Below are 25,849 nucleotides of genomic sequence, written 5' to 3'. Positions count from 1 at the left end.
ATTAGGTTCTGAGAAGCTAAGCTCCAGACTCAAACTTTTTTATCCTAAATTCAGTGCTTTTTGTACTTCACTGCTTTCTGTCTAAAGCCATGCTTATGTTGTTTCCCTCTCTGTAGACTGAGACAACTGAACTAGTTAATCAACAAGAGTCTTTCTGGCTCTAAGTATCAATTTCTTGAAGGACAAATAAAATGTATAGTGGTTCCTGGGTACCTATTAAAAAACAGATGAAGAAACTTATGAAATTCGTGTGTGTATGTGTGTGTGTGTGTAGGTGTATGAGTGGGTGCGAATAATTATATTTCCTTTTTTAAGTGCTTAGAAATGGTTTTGCTCATTTCCTTATTCCTTCAATGTTTCCAAATTTGCCTGAGCCTTTGGTTCTTTATTTCTGTCCTCTTTTCTTCCAGTTTTTAGCTCTCATGCTCCCTCTCCCAATCACGGCATCTCACATCTTCACTGTTGAAAGGCTTTGGTAGAAGGAGCATGGGCAAATGGCTCCAGTCTGTTGAAGCTGGAATCTTTCACTGACCAGCTGCTTAATTTCGGGCAGATTGTACAAGCTCTCTAACCTGAGTTTCCTCACCTTTAAATTGGAGCTAAAAATTATTCCTTTATGGAGGTGTTGTGAGGACTAAATGTAATGAATACCAAGTTTTGGGACACAGTAGACTCTCGGTGAACAGCAACCATACTAATGAACATGTTATACTCCTCTTTCTTTCCCCAGAAGAAAGGCTGGATGAGAATGATCAGCTTTATCAGGAGTTTTTGCAAGTACCGCAGATTTATGTTGAATCCTAGTAAGCGCCAGGAATTTGAAGACTATCTTCACCAGGAAATGCAAAATAGCAAGGAAAGTAAGTCATTTCTGTATTTACCCCCACTCCCTGTTGATATTTTAGCCATGAGGGTCAGCCCACATAAGAAGTTTATTGCTTTGTGTCATGCCTGTGGCAGCCTGGAGTCTAGCAAAAAAACCCAGGTCCTGTGTGCAAAGCCAGGCCCAGGCCTTCCTAGAGAGGATGCAAGACCAGAGGCCTCTGCTTAAGGAGCCAGCAAGGGTAGGGAATAATTAACCTAAGGTACTGCAAAATCTCACGTTTTACAAAATAATTTCCTTATGTTTTTGAATTTGCTCTTTAAAAATTATTTTCAAAATTTTTCTGCTTATAAATTAATACATGCTGTTAATAAACAGGTAATAAAAATTACAGAAATATATAGTATAGAAGTGAAAGTCCCTCAAGAGATAACATTGTTAATGCTTATAAACCTACCTCCTAATTATTTTTCTGTATATGTATCTTACTATTTACTTTTCCCACAAAATTGATGCCACATATTTGATTTGTAACTTGCTTCTTTTTTTTTTGTTCAACAATGTATCTTGGACATCATTTTATGTCAGTACACATATATCTGCCTTGTTTTTGACTGCCATAAAATGTCCATTATATGGATTAATTCAACAGCTTCACTCATTCATTCATTCATTTAACACACGTTTTGAGAATCTACTATGTGGCAAGCAGTTTGCCAGGTGATGGAGATACAGTAGTGAACAGTAGTGAGCCTGCAGCAGAGGATCTGCCCTGTGGCACCTACAGATTTCAAACAGAAAATACAAGCCACAGATGTTGGAGCCGGAGTGCCTAGATTTGAATCTGTCACTTCCTAGTTGAAGGACCTTGGGAAAATTACTTTGTATCTCCATTTTCTCATCTATAGAATGGGAATGAGAATTGTTTCTATTTCACAGGGTTATTAGAACTATGCTTGGCAATAGCACATGCTATAAGAGGGTTAGCTAGTGTTACTGCTATTATTATATAATTGTGATGAGTGATCCCAATGATAATTGCAGGGAGATCCTATTAGTCAAGGCAGGAGGGCCAAAGAAAATGTCTCCTAGAAAATGACATAAAGTTGAGTTTTCAGAAATGACCAAGTTAGGTAGGTGGGATGGGAGGAGAGTGATTTCTAGGTATGCACAGAATCATAAAATAAGAAAGAGGGCTGTGCAATTCAAAAACTGCCATCAGGCCAGTTGGACTAGAGATTAATGAGATGGGGCAAATGCTTGAGATGAGACTGGAAGGATAGGCGGTGACAAATCATGACTCTCTTGATGACATTTGGGTTGTTCCAACTTTCACTTAAACAATGCTGCAAAAGATACATATTTTGCAATTGTGTGTTTCTATGAAACAAGTTCCTTAAAATGGGAATGATGGGTAAATGGTTAAAAACAGTTAAATTTTGGCCCTCCAAAAACATTCATTGCACTAATTTAAACTCTTGCCAACCATATAAACTAGTGTCTGGTTCCTCGCATTCTCATCAACACAGTGTGTTGTACATTTTAAAAACTGCCAACCTGGTAAATGAAAAATAATGTGCCAGATAGTCTATTCTTATTTATATTTCTTTAGGAGTTGAGCATCTTTATTTATTGGCCATTTGTATTCTTTCTTGAATGTTTATGCCCTTTGTCTATTTTTCTATTGGTATTTTAATATCATTTATTTTAATTTGAAAAAAGTTTGTATTATCTTTTATGAACTGTTTCACAATAAAATATTTTGGCTTCAATAATAGTTCTAGCAGGCTGGGCATGGTGGCTTACGCCTGTAATCTCAGTACTTTGGTAGGCCGAGGCCGGTGGATCACTTGAGGTCAGGAATTCGAGACCAGCCTAACCAACATGGTGAAACTTCATCTCTACTAAAATACAAAAATTAGCTGAGTGTGGTGGTGTGCACCTGTAATCCCAGCTACTCGGGAGGCTGAGGCAGAAGAATCACTTGAACCCAGGAGGCAGAGGTTGCAGTGATCCGAGATTGCACCACTGCACTCCAGTCTGGGTGACAGAGCGAGACTCCATCTCAAAAAAAAAAAAAAAAAAAAAGTTCTAGTTCTTTTGTTTCTTCTTTTAAATAAAACCAGCTCAAGCCCTCATGCCCCAGAATGGTAGGAAGTCCTGTTTCATCATTCTTTGACTTTCCACTTCCCCAACATTATGTGAGAACCCAAGAACTATACTTATCCGATTTAATAGGAGGTCTACCTGACTTCCAATTTCCCTTAGATGCAGGGAAGAGCCTGTGACACTCAGCCTGCCACTGGTCTAAGTTCTTTTATTTGAAATATAGCATACTATATGACCAGCTGAATACCCATCATCCAAGCCAAGAAATAGAAAATGGCATAACTCAGATGACACCTGGTGCCCCTCTTCAATAGAACTCCCCCTTTACCCATCACAGATGCAACCCCTATCTTGAACACAAGCATTGATTTTACTATTGCCTTTTAAAATGTACATGTGTTTTCATACTCTTTCTATAGTTTCCTGCCTCAAACAAACTTTGATTCCCATTGGAACTTCCACTCCATTAATCTTACTGATTTTCTTAAGCCAGAGTGTGTGTGTGTTTGGTATCTGAGAAAACAGAAGCAATCAAAAGAGGAGTTTTACAGCTTCCCTCCTCTGAATCACTTGGTCAGCCTCCTCTGTATTCACAGGCTCTGGTCACTGAGTAGGCTGCCTGTCCTTTTCTAAGGATGCTAAGGAAGCATCCAGGCCCTCATCTACTCAAGGGCATTCGTCCATTTTTGCTTATTCTCCTGCATCATTTTTATTTTCTCTGCTGGATTACTCAATTGGCACCAAATATGGCATAGTGCCTCTCAACCAAAAATTAATAATAATTTCTCCCTGATTCTACATTCCCCTCAAATTATCTGCCACATTTGTCTGTTTCCCTTTTGAACAAAAATCCTCAAGAGTTATGCATTCTTGCTGCTTTGTTTTCTTTTCTTCCCGTTTATTTTTAAATTACTTTTTAGAATCACTTTTTAAGCTACAATTTTATACAGTAAAATTCACTAATTTTAATTGTGCAATTTGATGAATGTAAGTATCTCTGCCATCATGATATAGAATACTTGCTTCATCACAAGAAATTCCTTTATGTGTATTTTTAATCAACACCCTCCCCCCTCCACTACTACTCTCTGGTCTGCCAACAACTGACCTGCTTTCTATTACTACAGTTTTATCTTTTAAAGAATTTAATATAAATGGAATCAAGCAGTAGTCTTAATGCATGCATGCAATAGTCTTTTGTGACCAGTTTCTTTTACATAGCATGATGCTTTTGAGATTCGTCTATGCTATTGCATATATCAGTAACTCATTCCTTTTTATTGCTGGGTAGTATTCCATTATACCATAGCACAATTTGTTTATTCATTCACCAATTGTTACATATTGGGTTGATTTCACTTTGGGGCTGTTATGAATTACCCTGCTATGAATATTCAAGCAGAAGTATTTGCATGGACATATGTTATTTCTTTTGGGTAAATATCTGAAAGTAGAAATGCTGGGTTATGTGGTAAGTGTATGTTAAACTTTATAAGGAATTGCCAAGCTGTTTTCCAAAGTGATTGTACCATTTTTGCATTTTCACCACTGATGTACGAAAGTTTCAACCGTTCCCCATCCTCACCAACCTTTGGTATTATCTGTCTTTTTAATTTTAGCCATTCTAGAGGGTATGTAATAGTATCTTGTTTTAGTTTAATTTTTATTTTGTCTGATGACTAATGATGTTGATGATGTCGAGTATGTGTTCATGTGCTTGCTTGACATATTAGTCCATTTTCACACTGCTAATAAAGACATACCCAAGACAGGGAAGAAAAGGAGGTTTTAATGGACTCACAGTCCCATGTGGCTGGGGAGGCCTCACAATCATGGCAGAAGGCTAGGAGGAGCAAGCCACATCTTACGTGGATGGCGGCAGGCAGAGAGGAGCTTGTGTAGGGAAACTCCCCTTTTTAAAACCATCAGATCTCGTGAGGCTTATTCACTATCATGAGAACAGCACGGGGAAGACCTGCCCCCATGATTCAATTATCTCCCACCAGGTTCCTCCCACAACACGTGGGAATTCAAGATGAGATTTGGGTGAAGACACAGCCAAACCATATAATTTGCCATACATACAGTGCGTTTTTTAGTGAAGTGTCTGTCCGTATCTCTTGCCCATTTTTAAAAAACTTTGTTGTCTTGGCCTTTATTGGGTTATAAGAATTCTTTATATAATCTGGATATATTTTTGATGGACATATTTTGAAAATATATCTCTCAGTTGATGGCTTGCTTTTTGATTTTTTAAGTAGTGTCTTTTGAAGATCCAAAATCTGAAATCCTCCAAAATCCAAAACTTTCTGAGTACTGATATGACACCACAAATAGAAAATTTCACACCTAACCTCACATAACAGGTTGCAGTCAAAATGCGGGGAGGGGCACAATACAAAATTTATTCAGTGTCCCCAAGGAAAAAAATAAAATTACCTTAAGTCTATATGTATAAGGAGTATACAAACATAAATAAATTTCGTGTTTAGATTTGGGGCCCATCCCCAAAATGTCTCATTGTGTATATGCAGATATTCCAAAAATCCAAAATCTGAAACACTTCTGGTCCCAAGTATTTCAGATAAAGTATATTCAACCCATAGTATAAGAACCTTAAAATAGGTTTCCAGACGTTGTAAATTTTATCTTTTTAGGTGTTGGATATTTTTGTCTTCCTATAAAATATGCCTGAACTTTGTTCTGGGATACAGTTAAGTTACTCGAAAATAGTTTTATTCTTTTGGATCTTCCTTTTATGATTGGTTAAGTGAATTCAGAGCCATGTTATTTGTATGGCTATTCTCCACTACTGAGGTAAAACCTTCCTTGGTATTCTACTAGATTCCTCATAAATTATGAGTTTTTCTAGTCTCTCGGTGGAAACAGGCACTATTTCTGCTTCTGTGTGAGCACCAAGGACCGTTCTTTAATGCTTTCAGATCCCCTGCCCTCAAGCTTTGGGTACTTCGCTCATATCTTGAGCTGGTCAGCACTCTGCTGAGTACTTGAGGGAACCTCTGCAGATTTCCAGGTTCTCCCTCTCCTCTTTGAACTCTGTCTTGTAAACTCTAGCCACATTGGTCTCACTGGACTCTCAGGTCCATCTCCTTAATTCAGAGAGTCCACTGAACTTGACCTGGGTTTTCCCTCCCTGACTGTGGAATGGATCCTATCTCAAGGTGGTAAAGTGGGGCAAGAGTAGGGCTCACTCATTTTTCCCAAGTCTCAGTGATCACTGTCCTTAATTCTCTGACAGTCAGTGTCTTAAAAACTGTTTCAATATATTTTGTCTGATTTTTAAAAATTGTTTCGGAAGGGAGGATAAATCCAGTTCTTGGTACTCTATCTTGGACAAAAGTGGACGTTCTGATAAAAAAGTTTCAGCAGGCTGGGGCTGGTGGCTCAAGCCTGTAATCCCAGTACTTTGGAGGCCAAGGTGGGTGTATCACCAGAGGTCAGGAGTTCGAGACCAGCCTGACCAATATGGTGACACTCCGTCTCTACTAACAATACAAAAATTAGCCAGGTGTGGTGGCACACGCCTGTAATCCCAGCTACTCAGGAGGCTGAGAAAGGAGAATTGCTTGAACCCAGGAAGCGGAGCTTGCAATGAGCTGAGATCGCGCCACTGCACTCCAGCCTGGACAACAGAGTGAGACTCCCTCTCAAAAAAAAAAAAAATTTCAGCAGATTAGTAACTGTAGCCAAGTTAGAATGATCATCCTGACTGTAATGTAGGGAATATACTACACAAAAGCAAAATTAAGTGTAGGAAGCACAGTCAGGGCTGGAACTAGGGTAAGGCAAGGGAGGCATATAACACACAAAAATTAAGGAGGCACTGACTGTCAGGCTCATGCAGATGCCAACCCCGTACTTGTAACACGTTGATAGTGAATGCTTCCTTAAACTGTGTCCTAGGCACCTCCCTCACCTTAGCAGGTCGGGGACCTAGTCCTGACCCTGAGAACACTTAAGCGGCTTTTGGAACAAATAAAAGATGATGATGCTTTAAACAAATGTCACTGCAAGAAAGACCAATAGTAGATACATTTGAAATATATTTAGAAAGTAGAATCAACAGCATTTGGTGACTAATTGGATGTGGAAAGAGGAAGAAGTCAAATATGATTCCCAGGTAATAGTGAGCTGGAGCTGCTCATACTGATTGGTAAGAGCCAGCTGTTAAATATCCTGAAATTTTGTGAGCTACTCAACAAATGTCAGTAGCTAAAAATCTATTACAGTGAGAATATTTACTATCTAAATCAGTGAATAATACAAATTAGGTCTCCCCCTCTACCACCAGAGCCAGTTTACAAGCATCCCATGGCTTCCAGGTTTATTTGGTGAATTTATCACCCTCTTTTCCTAGAATCCCTAACCATCATATCAATTTCCACTGTTATCTAGACTTTTTTTCCCTTCAAACTCAAGTCTAAGAGAGAAAGATTGAAAGATAGTAGGAAAGGGATCTTATGTCTTATTCAGTATGGTAACCCTAGGGTCAAGCACAGTGTCTGAGACATAACAAGTGCTAGGTATTTATGGACTCTTGTAGTTACCCTCCCATTCTATATACAACACTAAACCAAAAGGAACCCCACCTACACCATAGGGAGCACCACACCCACTTCAATAAATCCTGAACAGCACTCCAGAATAAAGGATTTGCAGGCAGAATGGTAAATTCTAGAGCCAGATTAGACATTTTTCTGAAACCCAGCCAGATAACTAACTAGGGTCCATTTGTCAGATCCAGCCCAAACCTGTTCTTTTCTCAGACCTGAATCCCTATGAATAGATGTCTTTGCATATAATCTAGTCAAGAAACTTTCTAAAGGAAGCATTCTATTTTTCTGACACACAATCCAAATCTTCTAGTGGCTCTTGTGCTCTCCTTTACTCGTTAGTCTCTTCTGTACTCTAGCTTTCTACCCTCGGTTTCCTTAGTAAACTTCTTTACTCTTGATATTTTGACTTTTTTTTGTGCTGCTTTCTTTCCTTATTTGCTCCTAAATTACTTCCTGATTAAACTTGAGTAAGCATCATCAGTGCTACACACTCCATTTGGAAGGTCACATCTTGTGTTTCATTTTCAGTCTCTGCAGAAACCTTAGGGATTAGCGTAACTGTGGTGTGATTCTATTTCTATTAGATAAGCACCTTCAGTGCTCAGTTGACTTGTGTTTTATGTGTGTTGTCATACTATCTGAGTAGATGACTTTTTCAAGTCCAAGTAAAAGGTTGAGCCCAATGGCAGTAAGTGACTATTTCAATAGGCCAAAAGGATGGATCCACAGTCTCCTTTCTTCTTTTTGTTATGCCCAGGTTGAGGGTAAGAGTGACTTGATCAAACAAGATTGTAATTCCTTCTTCTTTCTCTCTCAGATTTCACCACAGCACACAACACATCGGGACGTTCAGCTCCACCCTCCACAAATATCCGGAGTGCAGACCAAGACAATGGAGAAATAACACTTGTAAAGCGTCGTATATTTGGCCACAGGATTATCACTGTCAACTTTGCGATCAATGATCTATATTTCTTTTCTGAAATGGAGAAGTGAGTTTTCCATTTCTCCTTCTTCTGCCCTGAAAATGACTTTTCATCCTTAGGACTGCCCAGCAGAAACTGGCTTGATCTGTTAGAGACACAGTGATTTCAGACCTGTCCAGTAAGAGTCTCTCCTTCTGAAAATCTTACTGAATGCTGCCACTCAATTGATTTCCATCTTTCTTTTCTTTGGGTGCTAAAAGCTCTTCAGTATTCCAGCAATTCCACTGTTAAAATGCAGTTACTTAGTCCCAGAAAAGGGAGCATGTTTTTCTCCATTATTTACAAATTTGAAAAAGTCCTATTATATAACACCATGAGACCAATATTGTTTAGTCAAAGCCAGGAATTATAATAATACAAATTGTGTGTGTGTGTCTGTATGACATTAAACAGATATTTTTAAGTTAAGACATATTAGTGTATATTAATTCACCTGTCAATTTTGTTTCACCTGTCAAATTTTTTATGTAAAGCCAAAGTCAATCCACAATGGGAGGTCTGTAAATTTTTCTTGTATAGACTATACCCCAAAAGCTGTCTATTAATTTTTTAATTGATACATAATAGATTTACATATTTTGGAGATGTATGTGATATTTTCATATACTCATATAAGGTGTAAAGATCAATCAGAGTAATTGGGATATCCATCATCTTCCTTATTTCTTCTTTATGCTAGACAGATTCAAATTACTCTCTTCTAGATATTCTGAAATGTACGATAGATGATTATTAACTGTAGACACCCTACTGAGCCATTGAACACTAGGTCTTACTTCTTCTATCTAACTGTGTATTTGTACCTCTTGATCAAACTGTCTTCATCACCCCACCCCCTACCCTTCCCAGCTTCTGGTAACTACCTGAGATCCACTTTTTTAGCTCCCACATATGAGTGAAAACATGTGATATTTGTCCTTCTGTGTTTGACTTATTTCACTTAACATAATCACCTACAGCTCCACCCATGTTGCTGTAAATGACAGGATTTCATTCTTTTCTGTGGCTTAATACTATTTTATTGTGTATCTGTATACACCACATTTCTTTTTTTTTTTTTTTTTTTTTTTTATTATACTTTAAGTTTTAGGGTACATGTGCACATTGTGCAGGTTAGTTACATATGTATACATGTGCCATGCTGGTGGTATATCTCCCAATGCTATCCCTCCCCCCTCCCCCCACCCCACAACAGTCCCCAGAGTGTGATATTCCCCTTCCTGTGTCCATGTGATCTCATTGTTCAATTCCCACCTATGAGTGAGAATATGCGGTGTTTGGTTGTTTGTTCTTGCGATAGTTTACTGAGAATGATGGTTTCCAATTTCATCCATGTCCCTACAAAGGACATGAACTCATCATTTTTTATGGCTGCATAGTATTCCATGGTGTATATGTGCCACATTTTCTTAATCCAGTCTATCATTGTTGGACATTTGGGTTGGTTCCAAGTCTTTGCTATTGTGAATAATGCCGCAATAAACATACGTGTGCATGTGTCTTTATAGCAGCATGATTTATAGTCCTTTGGGTATATACCCAGTAATGGGATGGCTGGGTCAAATGGTATTTCTAGTTCTAGATCCCTGAGGAATCGCCACACTGACTTCCACAATGGTTGAACTAGTTTACAGTCCCACCAACAGTGTAAAAGTGTTCCTATTTCTCCACATCCTCTCCAGCACCTGTTGTTTCCTGACTTTTTAATGATTGCCATTCTAACTGGTGTGAGATGATATCTCATAGTGGTTTTGATTTGCATTTCTCTGATGGCCAGTGATGATGAGCATTTTTTCATGTGTTTTTTGGCTGCATAAATGTCTTCTTTTGAGAAGTGTCTGTTCATGTCCTTTGCCCACTTTTTGATGGGGTTGTTTGTTTTTTTCTTGTAAATTTGTTTGAGTTCATTGTAGATTCTGGATATTAGCCCTTTGTCAGATGAGTAGGTTGCGAAAATTTTCTCCCATGTTGTAGGTTGCCTGTTCACTCTGATGGTAGTTTCTTTTGCTGTGCAGAAGCTCTTTAGTTTAATTAGATCCCATTCGTCAATTTTGGCTTTTGTTGCCATTGCTTTTGGTGTTTTGGACATGAAGTCCTTGCCCACGCCTATGTCCTGAATGGTAATGCCTAGGTTTTCTTCTAGGGTTTTTATGGTTTTAGGTCTAAGGTTTAAATCTTTAATCCATCTTGAATTGATTTTTGTATAAGGTGTAAGGAAGGGATCCAGTTTCAGCTTTCTACATATGGCTAGCCAGTTTTCCCAGCACCATTTATTAAATAGGGAATCCTTTCCCCATTGCTTGTTTTTCTCAGGTTTGTCAAAGATCAGATAGTTGTAGGTATGCGGCGTTATTTCTGAGGGCTCTGTTCTGTTCCATTGATCTATATCTCTGTTTTGGTACCAGTACCATGCTGTTTTTGTTACTGTAGCCTTGTAGTATAGTTTGAAGTCAGGTAGTGTGATGCCTCCAGCTTTGTTCTTTTGGCTTAGGATTGACTTGGCAATGCGGGCTCTTTTTTGGTTCCATATGAACTTTAAAGTAGTTTTTTCCAATTCTGTGAAGAAAGTCATTGGTAGCTTGATGGGGATGGCATTGAATCTGTAAATTACCTTGGGCAGTATGGCCATTTTCACGATGTTGATTCTTCCTACCCATGAGCATGGAATGTTCTTCCATTTGTTTGTATCCTCTTTTATTTCCTTGAGCAGTGGTTTGTAGTTCTCCTTGAAGAGGTCCTTCACATCCCTTGTAAGTTGGATTCCTAGGTATTTTATTCTCTTTGAAGCAATTGTGAATGGGAGTTCACTCATGATTTGGCTCTCTGTTTGTCTGTTGTTGGTGTATAAGAATGCTTGTGATTTTTGTACATTGATTTTGTATCCTGAGACTTTGCTGAAGTTGCTTATCAGCTTAAGGAGATTTTGGGCTGAGACAATGGGGTTTTCTAGATAAACAATCATGTCGTCTGCAAACAGGGACAATTTGACTTCCTCTTTTCCTAATTGAATACCCTTTATTTCCTTCTCCTGCCTGATTGCCCTGGCCAGAACTTCCAACACTATGTTGAATAGGAGCGGTGAGAGAGGGCATCCCTGTCTTGTGCCAGTTTTCAAAGGGAATGCTTCCAATTTTTGCCCATTCAGTATGATATTTGCTGTGGGTTTGTCATAGATAGCTCTTATTATTTTGAAATACGTCCCATCAATACCTAATTTATTGAGAGTTTTTAGCATGAAGGGTTGTTGAATTTTGTCAAAGGCTTTTTCTGCATCTATTGAGATAATCATGTGGTTTTTGTCTTTGGCTCTGTTTATATGCTGGATTACATTTATTGATTTGCGTATATTGAACCAGCCTTGCATCCCGGGGATGAAGCCCACTTGATCATGGTGGATAAGCTTTTTGATGTGCTGCTGGATTCGGTTTGCCAGTATTTTATTGAGGATTTTTGCATCAATGTTCATCAAGGATATTGGTCTAAAATTCTCTTTTTTGGTTGTGTCTCTGCCCGGCTTTGGTATCAGAATGATGCTGGCCTCATAAAATGAGTTAGGGAGGATTCCCTCTTCTTCTATTGATTGGAATAGTTTCAGAAGGAATGGTACCAGTTCCTCCTTGTACCTCTGGTAGAATTCGGCTGTGAATCCATCTGGTCCTGGACTCTTTTTGGTTGGTAAACTATTGATTATTGCCACAATTTCAGCTCCTGTTATTGGTCTATTCAGAGATTCAACTTCTTCCTGGTTTAGTCTTGGGAGAGTGTATGTGTCAAGGAATGTATCCATTTCTTCTAGATTTTCTAGTTTATTTGCGTAGAGGTGTTTGTAGTATTCTCTGATGGTAGTTTGTATTTCTGTGGGATCGGTGGTGATATCCCCATTATCATTTTTTATTGTGTCTATTTGATTCTTCTCTCTTTTTTTCTTTATTAGTCTTGCTAGCGGTCTATCAATTTTGTTGATCCTTTCAAAAAACCAGCTCCTGGATTCATTGATTTTTTGAAGGGTTTTTTGTGTCTCTATTTCCTTCAGTTCTGCTCTGATTTTAGTTATTTCTTGCCTTCTGCTAGCTTTTGAATGTGTTTGCTCTTGCTTTTCTAGTTCTTTTAATTGTGATGTTAGGGTGTCAATTTTGGATCTTTCCTGCTTTCTCTTGTGGGCATTTAGTGCTATAAATTTCCCTCTACACACTGCTTTGAATGCATCCCAGAGATTCTGGTATGTTGTGTCTTTGTTCTCGTTGGTTTCAAAGAACATCTTTATTTCTGCCTTCATTTCGTTATGTACCCAGTAGTCATTCAGGAGCAGGTTGTTCAGTTTCCATGTAGTTGAGCGGCTTTGAGTGAGATTTTTAATCCTGAGTTCTAGTTTGATTGCACTGTGGTCTGAGAGATAGTTTGTTATAATTTCTGTTCTTTTACATTTGCTGAGGAGAGCTTTATTTCCAACTATGTGGTCAATTTTGGAATAGGTGTGGTGTGGTGCTGAAAAAAATGTATATTCTGTTGATTTGGGGTGGAGAGTTCTGTAGATGTCTATTAGGTCCACTTGGTGCAGAGCTGAGTTCAATTCCTGGGTATCCTTGTTGACTTTCTGTCTCGTTGATCTGTCTAATGTTGACAGTGGGGTGTTAAAGTCTCCCATTATTAATGTGTGGGAGTCTAAGTCTCTTTGTAGGTCACTCAGGACTTGCTTTATGAATCTGGATGCTCCTGTATTGGGTGCATATATATTTAGGATAGTTAGCTCCTCTTGTTGAATTGATCCTTTTACCATTATGTAATGGCCTTCTTTGTCTCTTTTGATCTTTGTTGGTTTAAAGTCTGTTTTGTCAGAGACTAGGATTGCAACCCCTGCCTTTTTTTGTTTTCCATTTGCTTGGTAGATCTTCCTCCATTCTTTTATTTTGAGCCTATGTGTGTCTCTGCACGTGAGATGGGTTTCCTGAATACAGCATACTGATGGGTCTTGACTCTTTATCCAACTTGCCAGTCTGTGTCTTTTAATTGGAGAATTTAGTCCATTTACATTTAAAGTTAATATTGTTATGTGTGAATTTGATCCTGTCATTATGATGTTAGCTGGTGATTTTGCTCATTAGTTGATGCAGTTTCTTCCTAGTCTCAATGGTCTTTACATTTTGGCATGATTTTGCAGCGGCTGGTACCGGTTGTTCCTTTCCATGTTTAGCGCTTCCTTCAGGAGCTCTTTTAGGGCAGGCCTGGTGGTGACAAAATCTCTCAGCATTTGCTTGTCTGTAAAGTATTTTATTCCTCCTTCACTTATGAAGCTTAGTTTGGCTGGATATGAAATTCTGGGTTGAAAATTCTTTTCTTTAAGAATGTTGAATATTGGCCCCCACTCTCTTCTGGCTTGTAGGGTTTCTGCCGAGAAATCCGCTGTTAGTCTGATGGGCTTCCCTTTGAGGGTAACCCGACCTTTCTCTCTGGCTGCCCTTAACATTTTTTCCTTCATTTCAACTTTGGTGAATCTGACAATTATGTGTCTTGGAGTTGCTCTTCTCGAGGAGTATCTTTGTGGCGTTCTCTGCATTTCCTGAATCTGAATGTTGGCCTGCCTTGCTAGATTGGGGAAGTTCTCCTGGATAATATCCTGCAGAGTGTTTTCCAACTTGGTTCCATTCTCCGCATCACTTTCAGGTACACCAATCAGACGTAGATTTGGTCTTTTCACATAGTCCCATATTTCTTGGAGGCTTTGCTCATTTCTTTTTATTCTTTTTTCTCTAGACTTCCCTTCTCGCTTCATTTCATTCATTTCATCTTCCATTGCTGATACCCTTTCTTCCAGTTGATCGCATCGGCTCCTGAGGCTTCTGCATTCTTCACATAGTTCTCGAGCCTTGGTTTTCAGCTCCATCAGCTCCTTTAAGCACTTCTCTGTATTGGTTATTCTAGTTATACATTCTTCTAAATTTTTTTCAAAGTTTTCAACTTCTTTGCCTTTGGTTTGAATGTCCTCCCGTAGCTCAGAGTAATTTGATCGTCTGAAGCCTTCTTCTCTCAGCTCGTCAAACTCATTCTCCATCCAGCTTTGTTCCGTTGCTGGTGAGGGACTGCGTTCCTTTGGAGGAGGAGAGGTGCTCTGCGTTTTAGAGTTTCCGGTTTTTCTGTTCTGTTTTTTCCCCATCTTTGTGGTTTTATCTACTTTTGGTCTTTGATGATGGTGATGTACAGATGGGTTTTCAGTGTGGATGTCCTTTCTGTTTGTTAGTTTTCCTTCTAACAGACAGGACCCTCAGCTGCAGGTCTGTTGGAATACCCTGCCGTGTGAGGTGTCAGTGTGCCCCTGCTGGGGGGTGCCTCCCAGTTAGGCTGCTCGGGGGTCAGGGGTCAGGGACCCACTTGAGGAGGCAGTCTGCCCGTTCTCAGATCTCCAGCTGCGTGCTGGGAGAACCACTGCTCTCTTCAAAGCTGTCAGACAGGGACATTTAAGTCTGCAGAGGTTACTGCTGTCTTTTTGTTTGTCTGTGCCCTGCCCCCAGAGGTGGAGCCTACAGAGGCAGGCAAGCCTCCTTGAGCTGTGGTGGGCTTCACCCAGTTCGAGCTTCCCGGCTGCTTTGTTTACCTAATCAAGCCTGGGCAATGGCGGGCGCCCCTCCCCCAGCCTCGCTGCCGCCTTGCAGTTTGATCTCAGACTGCTGTGCTAGCAATCAGCGAGATTCCGTGGGCGTAGGACCCTCCGAGTCAGGTGTGGGATATAGTCTCGTGGTGCGCCATTTTTTAAGCCGGTCTGAAAAGCGCAATATTCGGGTGGGAGTGACCCGATTTTCCAGGTGCGTCCGTCACCCCTTTCTTTGACTCAGAAAGGGAACTCCCTGACCCCTTGCGCTTCCCAGGTGAGGCAATGCCTCGCCCTGCTTCGGCTCACGCACGGTGCGCGCACCCACTGGGCTGCGCCCACTGTCTGGCACTCCCTAGTGAGATGAACCCAGTACCTCAGATGGAAATGCAGAAATCACCCGTCTTCTGCGTCGCTCACGCTGGGAGCTGTAGACCGGAGCTGTTCCTATTCGGCCATCTTGGCTCTCCTCCCCTACACCACATTTCTTTAACCATTCATCCACTGATGGGCACTTAGGTTGATTCCATATTCCAGCTATTGTGAATAGCGCTACAATAAACATGGGAGTGCAAATATCTCTTCAACATACTCATTTTCTTTCCTTTGGATATATACCCAGTATTAGGATTGCTGGATGACATGGTAGTTCTACTTTTAGCTTTTTGAGGAAGCTCCATACTGTTTTCCACAGTGGCTATACTAATTTACGTTGCCACCAACCAGGTACAAGGTTTCCCCTTTTTACACATGCTCACCAGCATCTGTTATTCCCTGTCTTTTTGATAATAGCCACTTTAACTAGGGTAAGATGATATCTCGTTGTGGTTTTGACTTGCATTTCTCTCATGATTTGTGATCTTAGCAGTTTTTCATATACCTTTTGGGCATTTGTATATCTTCCTTTGAGAAATGTCTATTCAGATCTTTTGCATTTTAAAAAATCAGATTATTTGGGTTTTTTGTTATGGAGATGTTTGAGCTCCTTATATATTCTGGTTATTAATCTCTTGTCAGATGGATAGTTTGCAAATATTCTCTCCCATTCTGAGGGTTGTCTCTTTACTTTGTTGATTGTTCCCTTTGCTGTGCAGAAGCTTTTTAGCTTGATGTGATCCATTTGTGTGTTTCTGCTTTGGCTCCCTATGCTTCTTACACAAAAACCTTTGCCCAAACCAATGTCCTGCCATGTTTCCCCAATGTTTTCTTCCAGTAGCTTCAGAGTTTTAGATTTAAGCCTTTAGTACATTTTTATTTGATTTTTGTATGTGGTGAGAGATAGGTGTCTGGTTTCATTCTGCTGCATATGGACATTCAGTTTTCCTATCACCATTTATTGAAGAGACGGTCCTTTCCCCCATTGTGCATTCTTGGCACCTGTGTCAAAAGTGTGTTGGCTGCAAAGGCATGGATTTATATCTGAATTGTCTGTTCTGTTCCACAGGTCTATGTGTCTATTTTTATGCCAGCACCATGCTGATTTAGTTACTATAGCTTTGTAGTATATTTTGAAGTCAGCTAGAGTGATGCCTCCAGCTTTGTTCTTTTTGGTCAGGATTGCTTTGACTATTCAGGGTCTTTTGTGGTTCCACGTAAATTTTAGGATTTTTTTTCTATTTCTGTGAAGAATGCCATTGGTATTTTGATAGGGATTGCACTCAATCTATAAATTTCTTTGGTTAGTGTAGACATTTTAATAACATTATGTTTTCCAATCCATGAGCATGGAATATACTTCAATTGTGTGTGTCTTCTTCAATTTTTTCATCAGTATTTTCCTTGTATATATTTTTCAGTTCTGTGTTTAAGTTAATTCCTAGGTATTTTATGCTTTTTGTAGCTATTGTCAGTGAGATTGCTTTCTTGATTTCTTTTTCAGATTGTTCATTGTTGGTGTTTATAAATGCTTCTGATTTTCACATGTTGATTTTTTATTCTGCAACTTTACTGAATGTCTGAGTTCTAATAGGCTGTTGGTGAAGTCTTTAGGTTTTTCTAAAGATAAGATTATGTCAGCTGTGAACAAGGCTAATTTGACTTCTTCCTTTCCAGTTTGAATGCCCTTTATTTCTTTCTCTTGCCTAATTGTTCTGGCTAGAACTTCCACTACTATATTGAATAAGAGTAGTGAGAGTGGGCATCCTTGACTTCTTCCAGATCTTAGAGGAAAAACTTTCAATTTTTCCCCATTCTATATGATGTTAGCTGTGGGTTTATCATATATTTGCATTTATTATTTTGAGGTATATTTCTTCCATACCCAATTTGATGATGGTTTTTACCATAAAGAGATGTTGAATTTTATTGAATGCTTCATCATCTATTGAAATGATCATATGACTCTTATTCTTGATTCTGTTAATGTGATATATCATGTTTATTGATTTGCGTATGTTGAATCATCCTTGTATTCCTGGGATGAATCCCATTAGATCACGGTGAATGATCTTTTCAATGTGTTGTTGAATTTGGTTTGCTGGTATTTTGTTGAGGCTTTTTGCATCTGTGTTCATCAGTGATATTGGCCTGTAGTTTTCTTTTTTTGCTGCATCCTTCTCTGGTTTTGGTATTGGGTCAATGTTGGCCTTGTAGAATGAGTTTTTAGTATTCTCCCTTTTGAATTTTTTAAGAGTTTTAGCAGAAGTAATGTTAGTTTTTATTTAAATTTTTGGTAGAATTAATGCCATCAGGTCCTGGCATTTTCTTTGACAGGAAACTTATTATGGCTTCAATCTTGTTACTCGTTATCTGTTCATTTGAGTTTTCTATGTCCTCATGATTCAACCTGGTAGGTTTTATGTGTCCAAGAATTTATTCATTTCTTCTAGGATTTCCAATTTGTTGGTGTATAGTTGTACGTCATAATCTCTGATGACTATGTCTCTTTTTTGTTTCTGATTTTATTTATTTGGGTCTTCTCTCTGCCTTTATCAGTCTAGCTAAAGGCTTAATGATTTTGTTTATATTTTTAGAAAACTAACTTTTTGTTTCATTAATCTTCTGTATTTTTTAGTCTTAATTTCATTTATTTCTGCTCTGGTATTATTAATATTTTATTCTTTCTACTAATTTGGGTTTGGTTTGTTCTTGTTTTTTAGTTCCTTGAGGGCAACATTAGGTTGTTTATTTGAAGTCTTTCTACTTTTTTGATGTAAGTATTTATTTTCTAAACTTTCCTCTTAGTACTGCTTTTGTTGTAGCCCATAGATTTTGGAATGTTGTATTTCCATCTTCATTTGTTTCAAGGAATTTTTAAATTTTCTCCTTTATTTCTTCACTGACCCATTGGTCATTCAGGAGCATGTTGTTTAATTTCCATATACTGTAGGAAACTGTTTCCAAGGCTCTGCTTGGTATTGATTTCTAGTTTTTTTCCATCATGGTCAGATAGGATTCTTGATTTTATTTCTACTTTTGGAAATTTGTTGAGACTTGTTTTGTGGTCTATTTTGAAGAATGTTCCATGTGCTGATGAAAAGATTGTATATTCTGTAGCAGTTGGGTGAAATGTTCTGTAAATGTCAGTTAGGCCTATTTGGTGTGGTGTGTAGTTTAACTGCAATTTTTTGTTGTTGTTGATTTTCTATCTGGATGATCGGTCCATTACTAAGAGTGGGGTATTGAAATTTCCTGCTTTTATTGTATTGCAACCTTTTTCTCCCTTTAGATCTTTTAATATTTGCTTTATATACTTGGGTGCTCTCATGTTGGATGCATCGATATTTATAATTGTTATATCCTCTTACTGAATTGACCCCTTTGTCATTATATAATGACTATGTCTCTTTTTAGAGTCTTCAACTGGTAGCCTATTTTATCTGATATAACTATAGCTATCCCAGCTCTTTTTTTGGTTTCTACTCACATAGAATATCTTTTTCTATCCCTTCACTTTTAGTCTATGTGTGTTTTTATAGCTGAAGTGGGTTTCTTGTAGGTAGCATGTAGTTGGGTCTTGTTTCTTTATCCATTCAGCCACTATATGTCTTTTAATTAGAGAATTGAGTCTATTTGCAGTCAACATTCTTATTAATAAGTAAGAACTTACTAATGCTATTTTGTTGCTTGTTTTCTGGTTGTTTTTGAACTCCTCTCTTCCTTTCTTACTGTATTCCTTTGTGATTAAGTAATTTTCTCTGGTACTGTATTTTAATTCATTGCTTTTTATTTTTAGTGTAACTATTATAGGTTTCTGCATTGTGTTTACTATGAGGCTTACCAAAATATTTTGTGGATATAACAAATTATTTTAAAGAGATGGCAGCTTATCTTACATCACAAAGAAAAGAATAGAAACAAAGAAAAAACTAAAATGAATCTCTACACTTTAACTCCATCCTCTTAATATTTGGACATTTTTTCTCAATTTGCATATTTTATATTGCTTATCTCTTATCAGATTGCTTTAGCTATTGTTCCTTCTGACAAATTTGTCTTTTAGGCTTCATACTAGAGTTATGAGTGAATTGCACACCACAATTACTATATTAGAGTATTCTGGATTGGTCTGTGCACTCACTTTTACCAATGAGTTTTATACCTTCAAAGGCTTCCTTCTTGCATGTTAGTGTCATTTTCTTTCAGAATAAAGAACTCTCTTTAGCATTTCTTGTAAGACATGTCTGTTGGTCATGAATTCTCTCAGCTTTTGTTTGTCTAGGAAAGGCTCTCTCTCCTTCATAGTTGAAGGATAGCTTTGCTAGATACAGTACTCTTGGATGGTGGGGTTTTTTTTTTGTTTTTTTTTTTTTTTTGCACTTTGAAAATGCTTTCTCAAATTTTCCTGGACTTTATGGTTTCCATTGAGAAGTCTGTTGCCAGGTGAATTGGAGCTTCTTTATATGTTATTTTCTTCTTTTTCTGCTTTTAGGATTCTCTCTCTGTCCTCGACCTTTAAGAGTTGATTACTATAATACTTCGGGTAGTCTTATTTGGGTCGAATTTATTTAATGTTCTCTGGCCTTCCTGTACCTAAACATGTATGTCTTTGTCAAGTTTTAGAATGTTTTCTGTTATTGTTTTGAATAAGTTTTCTTTTCCTTGCTCTTGCTCAACTCCCTCTTGAACACCAATAATTTTTAGATTTGCTCTTTTGAAGTAATTTTCTGTATCTTGTAGGTGTCTTGATTACTTTTCATTCTTTTTACTTTTTTCTCCTCTGTCTCATTATATTTGAGTTCTGAGATAGTGCTGGTAATAATCTCAGTACTATTTGTTTGTTTTGAGTTTCCATATGGGAGAATGAAGCCAACTTGCTTCTATGCTAACATTTTGGAACCTAAAGTGTCTGTCTACTGATTTGAATTTTTATTTCTTTAAAGTGGAACAGAATTTAAAGATTACTGTGAAGCAATTTAATCCTTCTGGCTTTTTATACATTTTTTTTTTTATGTTTTAAACTGCCTGGCCACAACAACTCAACAGTATTTTGTTTTTGTTTTCATGAGACGGAGTCTCACTCTGTCGCCAGGCTGGAGTGTGGCACCATCTTGGCTCACTTAAACCTCCACCTCCTGAGTTCAAGTGATTCTCTTGCCTCAGCCTCCCAAGTAGCTGGGACTGCAGGCACATGCCACCACGCCCAGCTAATTTTTGTATTTTTAGTAGGGATGTGGTTTCACCATGTTGGCCAGGATGGTCTCAATCTCCTGACATCATGATCGCCTGCCTCAGCCTCTCAAAGTCCTGGAATTACAGGTGTGAGCCACTGCACCCAGCCAACAACACTTTTTTAAAAAGCTACTTGCCTTCATTAGAATTTCCAAAACATTCTAACTTGTTTTCATAGAAATAATAACTTTTCTTTAATGTTCATATTTTATCAGTTTTCACAAGTTACTAATTATAGCAATTATAGTTACTAATTATCTTTACAATAGGGAAAGATACTTGGGAAGCAACACACCTCCTGGTACACATTCACTTCTACTAGTTTGAGAAAGATGAGAATGTACTAAAGGTGTCCCATTAATCTATGCAGTCAGCATGTCATGGGCATCAGTCAGTGTGTTTTTCAAAAATGTAGACACCTGATAATTCATGCATCAGTTACAAGAGTTTGGTTAAGAGATCTTCTACTCACCCCAGTGATGGATTTAGCTCATTTCCACAGATGCTTGTTGATTTCTCACTCTTTACTGAACACTGGGTTTGACATTGGATATACAAAAAACAACTATGACGTGCTCTCTATTTCTAAGATCCCACAAACTAATGAGGATGGCAGAAAAGACACAAACAAAAGTTAGGAAGTGTCTCAGGATGATAGGTGCTATGGGAGAATCAGGCATAGGAAGTGTATTTAGACAACTGTAAGTCCTCAGGTATGGTTTCTTGGGAGACCCAAAATTCTCGGGTAATCTAAGCTAAATTTTGAAGGAAGAGTAGAGGTTAGTCAGATAATAAAGGATGTAGGGGAAGGTAATGGAGGAGCAAAGGGAGATACTAGTCAGAGTGAATAGCCTCACCTGCTGCTGCTCCGATTCCCACCACATTGCGTCTTCTTCCTTGCTTGACCTCTACAAATTATTCTCTGTATAGCAACCAGCGTAGCCTATTAAAAACATAAACCAGACTAGATTATTCTCCTGCCTAAAATGTTCCACTGGCAGCAGGGCGCGGTGGCTCATGCCTGTAGTCCCAGCACTTGGGGAGGCCGAGGTGGGTGGATACGAGGTCAAGAGATCGAGACCATCCTGGGTAACATGGTGAAATCCCGTCTCTACTAAAAATACAAAAAATTAGCCAGGTGTGGTGGCAGACGCCTGTAGTCCCAGCTACTCAGGAGGCTGAGGCAGGAGAATGGCATGAACCCGGGAGGCCAAGTTTGCAGTGAGCCGAGATAGCACCACCGCACTCCAGCCTAGGATACAGAGCGAGACTCCGTCTCAAAAAAAAAAAAAATGTTCTACTGGCTTCCCATTACCACTGGAATTAAGTCCAAACCTCCTCTCATTGCCTAAAGTGCTCTACAGGAGTGGGACCTGCCTGCATCTCAGGGCTTGCCTCAGGTCAGCACAGGAGAGGGAAGAGCAAGATAGTCCTTAGGCCTTGAAGTCATTAGAGATGCAATGCTGCAGGGCCAGAATGGGTAAAGAAGGGAAGGTGGGATAAACAAGGGGATTTGTGGTGAAGAAATTCACTTGAAGGGGCACTTAACATGTTATCTGACCTGTGATAAGTGCTCAGTATTTGCCAGTGGATGAATTATGACTGAATGAATAAAGTCACAACCTGGCCTAGAACTGACCTTGCCTTTTTTGGGCCAGAAATGAGTCTAGGCTGGGTGCCTTGTTAGTCACTGTTTTCATCTTCTTCTCCTGATTTCCTACTTCACATTTCTTTTTTAGATTTAATGATCTGGTCAGTTCAGCCCACATGCTGCAGGTCAACCGGGCATACAATGAGAATGATGTGATCCTAATGCGGTCCAAAATGAACATTATCCAAAAACTCTTCCTGAATTCTGACATCCCTCCAAAGCTGAGGGTAAGAAAGATTCCCACTCCACTCTGGCCTTTCACCAAGAAGCATTTCCCCCACAAGGACAATTAGAAAGCTAATTGTCAGGCACCTCATAAGTCCTGGCTAACTACATATCCTTTACCTAGCAACTCCATGAAAACCATATGCTTTTTGGAGAGGGGGTGGTCATGGGGTTCTGGGGGCCAGGAGAGGTTTTCTGCCTTCCCATGGAGCCTCCGCCAGTGACAGGCTCCCACTCTGTGGGTAGGTGAATGTCCCTGAGTTCCAGAAGGATGCCATCCTTGCTGCCATCACAGAGGGCTACCTAGATCGGAGCGTCTTCCATGGGGCTATCATGTCTGTCTTCCCCGTCATTATGTACTTCTGGAAAAGGTAACTGTTTCTCCTTATTCAGTGACTGTTAGGTCAGGAAAACACACTTAGTTTGGAGAGAGTTTTCTGCCTTCCTCTAGCACTCTGTTTCGTAGTTTCCAGTTTCTAGGGGGAACTAAGGTGGTGTTTTCTTATCCTATTCACCTCACTCCATCCCTCACACAGAACACCAAACACTGAATCCACAGATGGAAGGCAGAGTAAGACTGAGAGCCAAACGCCCGGTTTCCCACCCCTCCTCTTTCTATGCTTGCTTGGAGCAAGAATGTGAGGTTTTCTTAGGCCTGGGTTTCTCACAAGAAGGTAAGAGTGAACCACAGCCCCTTGGGGAGAAATTCTGTCAAGACTAACACAACTGCTTGTGCTTAAGAAGCTACATGAAGAAAGTAAGCCAGAAGTGTTTTGCTCTGTTATGCCCAAATCCCCATAATTACCACTGAGGGGGCACAGTTGCTAGATACTCCAATTATCAAGAGGAGCTAGACGTTGAAATGTGTATTTCATCTCTCCCAAGGTTAAAGTGGCAAATACGGCAACTAACAAAACTAAAACATGGTGAAGAACCTGTGAAGGCCAAAAACCAAAAATGAAACAAGCAAAATATATGCAGATATTTTGTGGCCAAACGCAATCTGTGGCCCACTTGTTTCTAACCTGTCCTGTGGAGATTTGGCCTGAGCCTTCCCAGCTGGTTATTTATTCCTGTGGTCTGCCAGAATTCCAGCTCATATCTTCCACATGGTGAATGGCAGTGCCTTGGGTGGTAGTGACCGGAGGACACCTGGCTGAAATGTTCCCAGACAAAGCTAATCAGGACACTTAGATTATCATGTGACTTGGACTCTTAGAAGTTCCCATCTTCCACCAAAAAAAAAAAAGTTACTTTATTAAAATAGAAGTGTGAAATTGCTTACCAATCTCTCACCTTTATTTTAAAATCCTTGAGATAATAAACTATTTAATACAGAACCAAGAGAAGTACAAAAATCTAAGTTCAAGACAAGCAATTTAACCTTTTGAACATCAAATGTTGTCTAGAACTTAACTCTAGGTCTCCTAGCAGGGACTAAATAGATATTCACCCAGAGACTTTTGGAGGGATTGGGAACCTCTGGGAAATATATGCTTCTCTTGAATGAGCCAGTGTTTAGCTGTCTCCCATGTGCTTAGAAAAATGAGACATGCTTTAGGGAGGCTTTGGATTCCTGTTCCTCCTGCAGTTTCTTTACTTACTTTCCTACATACTTACAAAGAAATTTATGTTATGCAAACTGTGTTTACATATATTATCTTAAACGAACCTCTCCACAACCCTACGCAGTGGGTGGGGAGGAGTATTATTATCCCTGTTTTACAGATGAGGAGACTGAGGTTCAGAGTTGTTGAGGGACTTGCCTAGAATCACTTGGTAAGTGGTAAAACCAGCATTAGAAACCAGGTCTCTTGGTCTCTCATCACCATAAATAATGCATGTGCGGCATACTGGGAGGTCCACTGGGGAAGGAGACCCAGTTCAGCAAGTGAAATGGGAAAAGCCTATTGAGATAGAACAGACTGTCCCTCAAGGAGAGGGGAGGAGGGCAGCAGGCAAAACCACCAGATCCAAAGTGCCATAGACAATAAATTCAGTCTTAGCCAAGATTGACCTCCAAGGGATCCAATCCAAGGACTGGTTGAAGGTAGGGATAACAAGGGGCTTGGGGTCAGGAAGGAAGAGATGATGAGGAGTATTGCACAGGCTTCTAGAGAACATAAAGGTCATAAAGAGTACATAAATCTGAGTTCACATGAGAAACCAGGTCTATTCCAGGGAAGGGCCCGCTGGGAATAGAGTGAGGTGGTCAAGGCTTTCAGTAAGTGGCAGGGTGGAAACTAGGATTAGGACCTGAGCAAAAGCCCTTCGGACACTCTGGCCATACCAGGTGGAGTTAGATAGGGATGTCAGAGTCTGATGCTGGGGTGCACCCGAGGGGTTAACCTCACCCCAGGCCTCAGGATAGCAGGCCCTTTACAGGCTCCATTCACTGATGGTTCCAGAAAGAAGCCCCAACAAACTGCCCATGCCAGGCCCACGCTGGAGCCAGTTCTGGACAAAGTGGAGGCCTCAGAACAAAGGCCACTGGCAGGTAGAACCCCGAGGCCAGGATGCTTTCCTCTTCTCTGTTGGACACCCACATTCTCTGAGGACTGGCCCGGCCCTGTTTCCCCTGTGCTCGGTGCTCCAGCCCCCTCCACTGGGGGTTCCCTCCTATGACCAGAAGCCATTCTTCCCACAGGTTTTGTTTCTGGAAGGCGACCCACTCTTACTTACAGTATAGGGGGAAGAAGTTCAAGGACAGAAAAAGCCCTCCTAAATCTACGGACAAGTATCCTTTCTCGAGTGGAGGTAAGTTCCACCACGACTCACAGCCCCATTCTCCAGCAACCAAGACTTGCGAAGAGAAAGCAAGGGCCCAAGGGGCCAAATTCAAGACTTCCTTGAGGGTGTTTGCTGGAGCCGGGACAGCTCATTTAGTTGGCCCTCAGGGAGACAGAGCACTCAGGGTAAAGCATGAATTACCTGTCACTAGCAGTGCTAGCAGAGGGTACCTCTCCCTAGCAATAACTCCAGGACGCCTCTGTGCATGCTGGTTACAGTCTATGTTGAGGGTACATGGAGAGGATGATCTGCTTTTCTGCTGCTTAAGAAGCCCCCTGCTCTATCTCCATTAAACCCTCCCATTAAGAAAGCATTTATTTTATAGCGATGACAACATTAAAAACTGCATATATATAGTTTTAATGTGATAAATGTGTTTTATGCATATATAATTTTTATGAAAGCAGACATATATATGTAAAACAGATATATAAAAGCATACACATATTTACTTATGTACAAATTCATAAAAAATAAGTAAATATGCATACATAT

The 25,849-nt window shown here is 39.6% G+C and overlaps 1 protein-coding gene across 2 annotated transcripts in view; it reads left to right on the top strand.

The window, feature by feature from the left end:
* The window catches only part of RGSL1 (regulator of G protein signaling like 1), a 118,007-nt gene that overhangs the window by 82,868 nt on the left and 9,290 nt on the right, over positions 1–25,849 (top strand). For both annotated transcript variants that reach the window (XM_055378023.2, XM_031015564.3), the window contains 5 exons: positions 731–860; positions 8,327–8,501; positions 22,428–22,566; positions 22,811–22,935; positions 25,212–25,321. In XM_055378023.2, coding sequence (XP_055233998.2) covers positions 731–860; positions 8,327–8,501; positions 22,428–22,566; positions 22,811–22,935; positions 25,212–25,321 — 679 coding nt within the window. The remainder of the gene's footprint in view (positions 1–730; positions 861–8,326; positions 8,502–22,427; positions 22,567–22,810; positions 22,936–25,211; positions 25,322–25,849) is intronic.

The sequence above is a fragment of the Gorilla gorilla genome, chromosome 1, assembly GCF_029281585.2.
Source record: "Gorilla gorilla gorilla isolate KB3781 chromosome 1, NHGRI_mGorGor1-v2.1_pri, whole genome shotgun sequence".
Classification (NCBI taxonomy): Eukaryota; Metazoa; Chordata; class Mammalia; order Primates; family Hominidae; genus Gorilla; species Gorilla gorilla.
Note: the sequence above shows the minus strand (reverse complement) of the source record. Positions and strands in the feature narration are given on the sequence as shown.